Below are 12,389 nucleotides of genomic sequence, written 5' to 3'. Positions count from 1 at the left end.
GGGCGGCGGGGGGGGCGGGAGCGGCCCCCGCGCCCGAGTCCGTGAGGGACGGCGGTGTCTTTCTCTTGCAGGAGTCGCTGTATTCCCTCGCTCTGAAATGCCTTATTAGCCTCTCCACGATTATCCTGCTCGGGCTCATCATCGTGTACCATGCACGGGAAATCCAGGTAACGTTTGCCCCCCGCGGGTCTGTGAGCGGTGCTGGCGTGGAGGGGGGTGCGAGGCAGTTTGGCTGAGGGCGCAGTGCCGGTAAGTACCGGGTACTTCCCGCTGGTTCGGAAAGCCAAAGTGGTGGCTGGGCGCCTGCCGAAGTTTGCTGAACGGACCCCAGCCCTGGAGAGAAACTCGGCGGGCTTACATGTGCCAGGAAGCTCTGCCTGCTAGGGACTGTTGCCTGCGGTTGTGCTATAGGATCTCTTAGCCCTGGGGTTATAACACGCTTTCTTGGTGACATACCTGCCGTCTTCTGTAGCAGATGTACAGGAATGGTCTCTTACTTCCCAGTGACTAAATTTCATGCTGTGCTTTTTCTCTCGGCAGCGAGGTTAATCATCTTCACTGTGCAAGGTATGTAATCTTCAATGCAATATACGAGCACACTCTAGGAGAATGTTTAAGAGGAGGGGGAAGACTTCTGTTCCACTTGCTTTGTTCGGTGCTGTACAGCCACTAGGAATATGATAGAGGAAAACTGTCAAGAAAGGTAGGGCGAAAGGGAGAAGGAACGCAGTGATCAAAGCTGTAGAGTGAGTCGCACAGATACGGTCACAGGTTCTGTCCGAGGGACATAGTTCTCATTTCACTTGTAATTTTTTGGACCAAGAAATTAGAATTTGGTGCTGCAGCTCGGCTGAAACATACAACAGATAGATTTCAAAGTTTTGAGGGGGAAAAATACCTTACAGATACTTCAGTGCTTTTGCTTTTTCAGATTAGTTAGCTACAAGCCGAAATGACAGCTTTCAAGGGCAAAGAAGATTTTTCCCCTGGTGCCAATCAGTTAAAAAAAAAAAATAAAAATTGTATAGTAACCTGCTTCTGTGCAAATGAATGCTGTAGTTTCAATGTGAAATGGTACCATAGTCTCCTACTTAGGTACTGTTAGAGAAGTATTACGTTACTGAAGACTCTTTGCTGAATTGGATCCTGTTGTGCAGTCCTTGCACATGCAAAACTTCTATTTCTGGCTCAGAACTCAGTTTCTCTGCATTAATATCAAAGATATTGAAAGCTGTTTAATGATATTATACTCATTAAACAAGTGTTCTGATGAAAGAGCATCTTTTTAAACTACTGGAGTAGTAATGAAGGGGTTTTATCTGTATAAAAATAAATAAGTGGTGCTGCTGCAATGTGGAAGCCACCTTCTCTGGTGTATCTTCCCACAAGTGGTGCTTGAGGCATGAAGAGCAAAGCCAGAAAAAAAATCTCTGTAAACAGTTGAATTACTTTAAATGGAAAATTTTATGCAAGATAACCAAGTAGTTGCAGGTCCCTGTATGCATCAGCTTATACCAAGTAGTTACTCCAAGATTCTGTTGGGTTTTTTTCAGGTTACAAATTTTCATTCCGTTAGGAATGTATTACGGGTCAGAAGAAAAAAATACGGTTTGTTTTTTTTTTTAAAAAAAAGTTGTAGTTCTGTTTTTTGGGTTTTTTTAATTGATATCTTTGAAGAACTTCTTGCTGTATGTGGCTACATGGAAGCAGTTACGCAATCATGTGAATGTGGTTTTCAGTGATGCCTGACAGTACAGAACCTAAGGATATCTGCCTCTGAAAGAGCAGTGCCCTATGTTTTTGTCCAAGAGACACCGAAAACTGCAGTAGTTGTGGCAGGGCCTGGAGTAAGCTGCAGCTTCAAGGGGCTCTGTCATTCATCTTGAAAATGAAAAGTAAGTTCTCTTTTTCAAGGAGTCTGTTAGAAGGAAGGGGCATAGTACGACCCTTAGCTATTAGATATCTGATAGTGTTTTAATTTAGGCACAGTCTGGTTTTGTACACACACCTGACTTAAAAAGTAAGGTGAAGAACATGCAGAGCAAAATTTATGTCCATCTATGGTCATGAATTTGTGTTACACCTGACATCTGAAAACAAGAAGTACCTTTAAAATACGTGGCTGGGGAATGTAAGGAATCTTCTCCAGGCAAAAGAAACTACCGCGCAACCCTGATAATCTAATGGTTTTTAAATAATCTTTGAAGCTGACTGTTTTCTAAAGGCACGTTTGCCTTTAATTCAAGCAAATACCCTGCTATGTGCAGTAGAATGAATCACGTCTGTAGAATCATGCCCACAGATGGTTAGTTATGTCCTGGAGGACTGTTTGCACCAGCTATTTGTCAGTCCTGTTCAAGTTTGAACATTTCTTTTTAATTCTTCTCTGAAGCGTACTTAGACTTTACCAGTGGGTATAGCGTAAATAAGCAGGAATTCATTGAGGGAATAAAAATTGTTCTATAGACTAGAAGAAGGTCAATGTATTCTGCTTGCCGTGTGGTATGTTTCATACTCTGGTGGAAGCAAACCAACCTAAACGTGAGTAGATTTTTCTACAAAGCACGAGACAAAACATGTTGGGAAATAAAAAGACGACGGTTTAGTAGTTTTTACTGATCACAGGCTTAATGTTTAGAAACTCCCAGTGACCTAAGATGCCGGCAAATGGAAATCAGCTTTTTCATTCTTTTCACTAGTCTGTGACCTTGATTTATTTGGTAGGAGGTCTGAACGGCCATGCTGCAAGCAAGTCTATGGCTGTGCCTAGCAGCATAGCAGGTGACTCTAGACTTTCCATTAAAATGACCTTGCCATCTGTTTTGCTTGGGAAACAGTCAGCCGGTCAAGTTAAACCAAACTCTAGAGCTTGCCTGTCCCAGACTGGCTGAACATTTTAGAGGAGTTGGAAGGGAACTTTATGGCAAAGATTTTTAGGGATTCTTCCCGAGAGCCGAGAGTTTTCTTTTTCGCCTTTTCTTCCCGGTTAGACCGTGGTTGATGTGCGGTGGAGGAGCTGGAGCACCTTTGGTCTCTCGGGGCGGGGGGGAGTCCTTTCCCTCCCTGCCGTTCCCCCCCCGTTCCCGCCTGCTCCCGCCACCAGGTGAGCTCCCCCGCCACCCACAGCGGCACATGCATCCCTCTGGGCATGTTTTTAGCCCCGCGTTCAAAACCTGTTAGCAAAACAGCTTAGTTTTTTTAATTCCTGGGAACATGCCTAGAGCTCTGCATCTGACAGACCAAAGTCTCCAGAAGGGCGTAGCTGCAGTGTTTAGACAGGAAGAAGGGTATGGATGCTGCGTAGCCTGATGAACTACTGGAAGCGTTAAAATGTTTTCATCAAGTAAGTTTTCAGTGATTGTGCTGCGTTAGTTATTCTGTGTAACTTTAAAGCAGGAGTTATTAAATTTAATAAACATGAGTTAGTGTTAAGACTATAAAAAGTGTCAAATGAAACCAGGTGTATTTAAATAACAATTCATTATCATTTCCAGAAAAGAGGATAGACATTATAAGCAAGTGTCCTTCATATCCCTCCCACTCCTAGAAAAAAAAACAAACAGCAAATGAACAACAGTAATGATGCTGGAGTTGAGGATAGCGGCAACCCCAAATCCACATCTCCTTTTAGTTCATTGTCCTGCCTATAATGCTGTTAAAAACATCACGCTTGGGAGATCATGAAATACGCATTCCTCTCTCTCCAAGCTTGTGTGGTTGTTGATTCACTTCTTTAGAGCAAGTGTCTTGTGTTTGGAAGATCAACGGGAAAAATGTAATTCATCATTATCCCAGCTTAGAAGAGGTATTTCTCTGACTATTACTCCACTTGAGAATTGGAAGAGGTAAAAGACGGAAGAGCTTCTAAGAAGATAGCATGATCCAGTTCTCAGAATAACTTTTGACATGCAAATTATCCACTGCATGCATAAACAGTTTGTTACTTAATACTATTTTACATAATTAAAGCAGCAGCATGGAACATGGTTAAAATTGTAGTTCCTAGGTAACTTATGGTTCCATTCCACATTTCTCTAGCAGAATTTGCTGTTAGATCAATAAGTTTTGGGTGCCAGTCCACATGGTAAAGCAGCAGTTTTTCTACTTTTATTAAAAAATAGCGCTCTCTCTCTCTCTCTCTCTCTCTCACTGCTGGAGGACTGCTTTTAAACTATGAACTCCTGAAATTCTGCTGGCACTTTCCTGTATTACTCAGAGCAAAGGATTAAAATAAAAATTATCTGAGTTGCCAGTAAGAGGTCTTTAAGGCCTTTTGTTGGGCGTTCCATCACAGGCTGGTATTTCTTGAGATGTGGTGGTCACTGGAGGAATATATCCACTGGAACGCTTTTACTTTGGTGCTGGACTGCTTAGTATATCCATTCTGTAAATAAACATTGCCCTTCTATTGCCTGTCCTGAATACCTGTAACCTGAGTAATGCTAACCTGTGCTCTCCTAGACAGAATCTGAACCTCTTTTTCTTCTCTCCGATACAGAGGCTCTCACTCATGCAGAAACATGAAAAGTTATTGGTATTTGGTAGAAGTGAATAGAAATCTTCTTTTTTTGCATGTCAGTTGAGATTTCTAACCACTTCTAAAATGTATTGCTAGTTCATACTTAGGTAGAATGCCTGTGGAAGGTCTTGCAAACTCCCAGGTTAAGGTTAAGCCACTGCTTTCACAGAAGAGCCTTCCAGGGCTCCAGGGAGAAAGCACCTTCAGTCCCTAGACGGTTCTGAAGTGGTGGGAAAATAATGTGCTACTGATGGATTTGGAGTGAAACACTTTCAGTCTTCATTAACTTAATGGAAAGTTATCACAGCTGGGAGCCCAAATATCTTGCTGAAGAATCAGGAATCTTTTATTCTTTTCCCTGTTTCTGAAAACTTGAAGAAATGGAACAGGCCGTACTAGGTAACAGCAAAGGATGGTAGTAAATATGTATCTTCACCTTATTGTTGTGCAAATAAATTCCATAATGCATGATAGTAATAAACACTGTTTATGGGAGTTTCATTATCTTATTGGCATCAGTGGAAAGTTCTGCAGTAAAAATTTTGTACTCAGGAAAAAATACAAACTCCCTTACAGTTTCTTGTCATAAGAAGTAATGGGTATTCTGCAGGCCAAATTATTTATTTGTTTTTATCTATATTATTGTTTTGCCTTCACAGGGGTGGTATGTGTGCATCTCATTAGCTGTCTTGTTGACAATCTGTTGACTCCATGCTGAGTCTAACTTGCCTTTGCTTAAGTGTATCGAAACATCAGGGATTATACACACAGACTGTAAAACTTCCGCTTGCAGAAACAAATGAGTTAGATTAAGAGCACAGAGAGCAAGTCTGTTGAATAACAGGTGAAAATGAAGAAATAAACTCTTAAGTGATAATTTTCATCTGATCTGAAGCCCATTGAGAATTAGTGACTTTTTTTTTTTTTCTTTATTTTAATAGGCCTTGGATTGGGCAACAGCAAAACTCATTGTGTAGCAGTTTTGATCCAGGGTAGAGTACTTTCATGTGCAGACTTGAAAATACCCTTCTACCGATCAAGTTTAATACACATTCCATATGTGTATTAAACAGAACATTCTGTATGTGTATTAAACAGCAGAAAATCGTGTAGGAATCCAAGGACACCATGTCTGTCGAATTGACACCATGTCTGTCAAATTGACACTTTAGAGTATTTTTGTGAATGTACTTAGGTTTAGTTCCATTCAGTAAATTTTTGATAGATTATATCTGCAGATCCTGTTGACTCAGGAAAAGTTAGAGGTGCCCAGTGTCTATGAAATGCAGCACTGTAGTGCATATGGCACGGAAGACAGGCTAGAAAATCCTTTCACGTTGGTCAGCATCCAAAAACATCTGAGGCCTTTTGCACTGAAGTTATGTGTAGAAGATGTCTCTATTTCCAACGGGCTCCGTTAGAATGTAAGAGGAGGTTGTACCTGATGGTCAGGACACTGAATGGTTGGCCTGGCCAGATTTAGGATTATCTATTCATATGCATCGGTGTTCTGAGCATTTTTTAATGAGGCTGTTAGAAGTTTATCAAGACACAGTAGTGCATAATGAAGTGTGAGAAGGCATGTTATTGCCCCTGTTGGAGGAGAACATTTGTAACCAGAGATCAGATGCTGGATTTGTATAAATTGTGTAGCTTAATTGAAACCAATGGAGATACTGTTGTCTATGATATTAGAGGCATTCTGCACATGCACATCTTAATGTGAAAATATTGTTCTTGTCAGATCCTTCGGCTGTGGGGACTTAAGGTCAGAAAATTCTGTCAGGTATTTGTCAGGCAGCTCTGGTTTGCTTGAGTTTAAGTGCAAGTGTGCCAAGACTGGCAAGTGTAGATTAACGCTCCTGTGACTCTGGTTCTGGTTTGTGTGTGGTCTACTAAATGTAGTATTCTGGGCTTTGAATTTGATTTGAGGCATATTTATGGTCTGGTTTGAGCAGAGATCAGAACAGGAATGGATGCTGTGTAGGACTTGGGAGAATTAAGAAGCTGTGTGGAAGCTTCTGTGTAACTTCAATCAGCTGTTTTCACCCTTGATTTTGATGATGAAAGTTGTTGTCACACTCCCTTACTAGAGGATGAATTAGTGCTCTGAGTCTATGAAGCTCCTTTTAAGATGGGAATTACCCCTAAGAGACAAGGATGTAATTGTACAAAGTTTCTTTGATTAACTGAAAAGAAACTGTAGAGTATGCAGGAAAACAAGTAATTTTGTGGGGAAGTTTCCACAGCTCTGTTCTGTGGAAAAGAGAAAAGTTGCACACCATGACAATACACACACACGCACACAAAAGAATTTAATATCACTTTTTTTCATTTTTTTTTTAATAACGTAAACTATCCTACATTGAAAAATGTGAATGGAAAAACTGCCATTCAAAAAATGTGATATGTGAAAGACCTATGTATCGCTGCATATTTTTAATGAAGTTGTGTGAATTGACTTTGTCCCATTATTTTAAAGAAAGCTATATTAAGTAATTTCTTCTTGTGGATGTCAGAAGATCAGAAGAGATTGTCATGAGAACATGTTTTACCACTTGGAAAGGAAGAGAAAAAAGCTATGTAAAGAGAGTGGTAAAATCTGAACACTTTGTACTTTAAACCCAGGTCTTTGCAGCCAAAAATGTTCAGTTAATATCACACACAAATCTTTAATACAATACTGATTTAATGTACTTGCTGGGAATCACACATTTGTAACTATACAGATTCATTCAGCTTTTCCTTCTTGAACAGTCTCTGCAATTGTGCTCCTTCATCTGTGTGAAAACAGTCCTTAATAAACATACTTCTATATTGGCATTTTAAACCCCAAAGTGTGTGAATGTTAGATGCTCATGAAGGAGTGAAGAGGGGTGAATTCTGAAGAGGGATGTGTGCATCTTCTAAAGTGCACCCTTATCTCATTCATTTTAGTGGAAAAGGACAGGCCTTTCAGAATTAAATCCCTTTTGAGGAAATACTAAATCTTTTCATGACAGATGGAAATACCCCTGTGAATTCCATATAAAATAAAACTAAAGGGTACGCCTTAAATACCTTAATATTTAAAAATTGCTACTCTTAGTCTTTTTATGAGTAATTTGCTCTGTTTTAGGTTTTGTGGTTTTTTTTCTTGTAAAGAGACATTTATTAAAAGAAAAGCCTGCTTTGTCAAAGTTGCACCTTCTAAGCATTTACGCCTATTAATACTGTAGAGCTATCCTGATGAATAGTGGAGAGCTATGTTATGTGATTGACCAACAGAATTCTTTATTGAATTCTAACTGAATACATATCACAAAGTTACTGAAGACTGAAATAAATGTATATGGGCTCATATCCGTAGATTTTTATTGTCACCTATGGGTGAAGAGCTTCCTGAGCTTTCTTACTTGTAGTTGCAATAAATATTGTTGCTTGTAGTATTTCAGAGTGTATCTATGTGTATTCCGTAAACAGTTATACATCAGTTCTGTGGTTTGATGGGTAGGTGTAAGCCTGTAAAGAAGGAAATGCATGTATAACAAGCATTTATATTGTAGTTTTCATTGTCAAAGAGAATTACTTGGATGAATCCTCACATTTTTTTCTGTTACTTAAACGATATTTTTACAAAAGGGAACGCTGAGACCAAGAGTTCAAGTGCTGTGGAGGTAGTCTGGGGAAGGCTGCGTAACTACATTTGAAGCTCAGCCTTGCTTATCTTATACTCTTACACTCAGATCAGTCGTTTGTCGTGTAAATAAGACACTATTGTTGCCATTCAGTTATGCATATAATTTTCAAGAGCAACCTGCTTTAGTGGATGTCCCAGACACTGCCATGTAAAATGAATGCAGTGCTCCACAGTGTGTCCTAATGAGGTACTGTTGGGAATCTTTATGAAGCATTTATTCCTATTACAACTGTTTATTCCAGCTTTCATAGTGCTGCAACTTCTGTAGAGTTACTGCAGGTGTATGCAGGCATTCACACCCACCCTCCCCCTGACCTCCAACAGTAGTGTTCTTTCACTGGAATAATGCATTATGAAGGAATGCTTCATCTTCAGTCTCTCAACAAAACAAAGATTGATCCTAGGTGGTGAATGGTATTTGTGATGGTTGTTACGCTTTTAAGAATAAGATCTGTTGCAGCCAGGGAGTGAGCCATGTCTTTAATTAAAAATAAAAGTTGCATAGTAGCTTTGATTCAGTCTGTACCATTGCATCCATAAAATTCACATGCATAGAACTCTGTTTTCAGTCTTGGAACCTGGAGAAAGACTGAAAGTTCAGATGTGGCTAGACAGCACAAAATAAATCGTTTCTTACCGAAACAAATAATAAATACAACTAGCAATAATGATGATCACTCAGCATTCACTGATAGCACCTAGGTTCAATGAAGTTTTCATCGAAAGTATTCTCACTACATCTCTGATACAACATTAGTTACCTTTTGTACACCAGTCATGCACATTTGAGGTGTGTTTTGACTTCAGAGAAGAATCTGTGAGTACCTGAATTAGTGGGATCTTTAGAGCCTTTCAATTTAGAGCATCCTCATTATATGCTAATGATTTGATCCTTAACACCTTTGTCATTATTAAAATATCTTTTCAAGAAGACTTGGAAACTCTTGAACAGACATTGATTTATGAATAAGCTAAGGATGCTCTTTACCCAGCTTTTCTTTGCCCATAGAGCTGCTCTCTGTGGTAGCTGTAAAATTCAGTTTTGGTCATGCAGCTACTACACCCGGATTGTAGTGGGCTCCTTTGATTGTAGATTCCTTTGTAGGATACTACCCAGGAGTTGTTCTTGGCCTTTGCGTAAGGAATGGGCTGATACAGGAAAAATTCTTGTCCATCCAAATTCCAGTATAGCTGAAAAGGTACCTACTGCTGAACACAATCCTCATCTGATTGATGTCAGGGGTGGCTTCACACTAAGCCCACACCCTCCTTTTTTTCTTGTTCAGGTTTGTGCTCCATGGTAAAATCCAATTACTTGCATTCTGTTGTGATCTCTGCACTGTTGTAGTTTAGAATAACTAAATCTATATGAGGTAGGATAGTCCAATGTTGGGCTTGATGTATTCCCTGTTCAGCTTACATATAGTTTTAAGATAGTTTCGTGTGTAAAAAACAAACCAAAACAAACAACCAAAAAAACCCCCCAACCAATAGAAGACTACCCATGGCCAGTCTCCTTTCCAGATTTGGTTATCAGATAGGAAAATGCTTGGTTCTCCATCTTTACATGCAGCCATATATGAATAGACATTTGTCTACCTCCCAGCAACAGAATGGGATGCAGCAGAGCCAGATGAGAAATTTAGCAGTGTGGCTGTAAGCTGGCAGACCATACTTTTCCCCTGCCATTTGGCACTTGGAAGGAAAATAAAAAGGATCAAATAGGTTTTTTATATCCATCCTGTGATCAGAGATGTCAGCTCATCCAAAATTAATAATTCACCTGTGACTTTTCTGTGTATGTTGTGGCTGGTGTTATCCCGTGTTAAGTGCTGGACATCAGAATTTTTGCTGCCATGGACTGTCCCGCTGAGCATAATGGTTGTGAAAATAAAGCTTTTTATAACATTTTGAATAGAATTTTTATGCTTAAACCATGGAAGACTGTGGGGTTGGCAGCATTCAGGGCAAGCTTGTTTCACAAATTCGGTCTGTAGACTTAAAAAAAGACCAGTAGATTTGAGGACAGAGCATCTTTTACCTGAGAGAGATGCTGTAAGCTGGCTAGATTTGATGAAGCTGTAACATTAAAATAATTAAGAGGGCAGAAACAAGAACTGTGTGTGCTAAGACATGTTTGCCAGTATGTGCTGGGATTTGGGGGTTTTGTGGAGGTTTTTTTGGTATTGTTTTTTTTTTTTTTTCTGAGGAAGCAGCTGCAGTCGTAATTAGTAGTGATTAAGTAAAACAGTATTTTACCTGTAAAAAAATACAGATAAATACCTGTAAAGAAACTTGTGTCTAGTTTAACCTGATGTTCAAAGTTGCCATTCTTAAAGATATTTTATCTTAATCTTTGAAGCAGTTTGAAGACTGTATCTGCTATATGGTTTAGCCAGAAGCCTGCTTTAGGCTTCAGGAGTAACTGTACTAGCTAAATAGTTGCTTTATTGCTGGTCCCTCCCAGTTTTACTTGCCAGGGTGACTTACAGAAGCAGGAACACCTCTATGCACTTAGGATTAATGCATGACTATGTTTATTAGGATTTTTAAATACACAAGTACCTCTGACTCCACTCTGCTCCTGCTGCCCAGTTCTTAGCTTCCTTTAATTAAGTGGTCATGCTTTAGGACAATGCTTAAATACTTAGATTTTGCATTTCTGTATTTGGAGTTATTTTAAACATTAACTGTGTTTCTGAGACAGTAAAAACACTACATGGACTTTCTAATTCCTGTGGTGCTGATGTGTATTCACCCATTGTCAGTTAAATAAAAATTTACCCAGTTTAAAACCAAACACACAAACTTTCCCAAATACCAGAAGTATTTGTGCCATAAGCAAACACTAAAGGAGGAACTGAGAAGACAGATTCTTGTGTATACGATGTGCTGGTACCAGTCATTCCTTAAAACCAAGTTCATAAGTTTAGAGTCACTGGTGTACTCCTTTGGCAGAATGACTGGGTTAGCTCATTTTATCTAGCTTCAGATTCGGTGTTTCTTTCTTTAACTTCTGTTTCCCCTATTCACATGCAAAAATATTGCCAATTTCTTCAGAAAATACATCCTTTTTTAATTGGTTCCAGTTTTCCTAGGAGTAATGAAGCTGATCATCCTTGAAGAGAGGCTTCTCTTGCACTGGGAACAGTGGCAGACGGCAGCTGTTTTGGAAGATGGCATTTCTTTGTAGTGATATGTAGAACAAATATTTTTAGTACTGAATGAAGAAAAACAAAACTAAATGAAAAGTTATAAAATAATAATTTAAAATTAACTACATAAAAATATTGAAATGTAGATAGTTCTCCCTAGTGAGTTTTGCTTCTGCAAGAAGATTGTAGAATCAGGGTTAGGTTATTTCTGAAGTACTCAAAATGGGAAAAATATAACACAGACCAATAGGTTTCTTAAAAAATGCATTCTAAAAATTAATTCTGTAAAATAGCACAGTTATTTTGTGAGCAGATGTGCTGCGTTCTTCATATATGAAGTTTTTGGAACTGCTCCTTCAGTGCAAAACTAAATCCCTAACTTTGAAATCAGTGTTTCCATCCTCATACTGCCCAGATCAGTGTAGTAGGTATAGCAGACGTAAAAGACCAGAAGTTTTTAAAGAGGGTGGTTTTTTTGTTGTTTGGGGGTTATTTTATTAGCAAGGTAATTTGTTCAGTGTGGTTATTTGTTTGTATTTGTCAGAGGGCAAGGGGAACCTAAGCAATTAATTCACTATTTCTTAGCAGCTTTCACTTTCAGATGTAATAAAGCTGGCATAGCTCCTGTCCTGCTGCACTCTCTCAGCAGGGAGAGCGAGCAAGAGCAGGCCAGCAAAAGCAGGTGATGTCGTGGAGTGGTGGCTGATGGAAGCTGAGTTCTGAACGAGGTGTGGTGTGGTGTGTGGTGTGATGTGGTTAGGTTAGGTTAGGTTAGGTTAGGTTAGGTTAGGTTAGGTGCTGATGTGTTTTCTAAGGGCTGGCTACATCCAAGTGACCTTGCTCAGTCCTTAGGTTCTTGCGGAGAAAAAGCTGTAGTTGAGAACTGTGTATATTTCTCACTCTATCTCTGTCAATTGTATGAAGCTGGCCTCCTGGGTAGCTCTGGGTCACCCAGTCTATTCTCTAGTAAATACATCTGTTATGTAGTAACATACATATTCTTCTTATTTTCTTCATTATTTCTTCCCCGCTTTTT

General features: G+C 39.4%; 1 protein-coding gene across 1 annotated transcript in view; it reads left to right on the top strand.

The window, feature by feature from the left end:
- Nucleotides 1–71: 71 nt before the first annotated feature.
- Nucleotides 72–12,389, top strand: part of KCNN2 (potassium calcium-activated channel subfamily N member 2) — a gene marked incomplete at its 5' end in the record, with an annotated part of 71,631 nt that continues 59,313 nt past the window's right edge. Inside the window, one exon of the mRNA XM_035892096.1 lies at nt 72–167. Within this exon, the coding sequence (XP_035747989.1) occupies nt 72–167 (96 nt within the window). The remainder of the gene's footprint in view (nt 168–12,389) is intronic.

Source organism: Egretta garzetta, unplaced genomic scaffold, assembly GCF_000687185.1.
Source record: "Egretta garzetta isolate BGI_Z169 unplaced genomic scaffold, ASM68718v1 scaffold473, whole genome shotgun sequence".
Taxonomy (NCBI): domain Eukaryota; kingdom Metazoa; phylum Chordata; class Aves; order Pelecaniformes; family Ardeidae; genus Egretta; species Egretta garzetta.
This window is presented reverse-complemented; position numbering and strand designations above follow the sequence as displayed.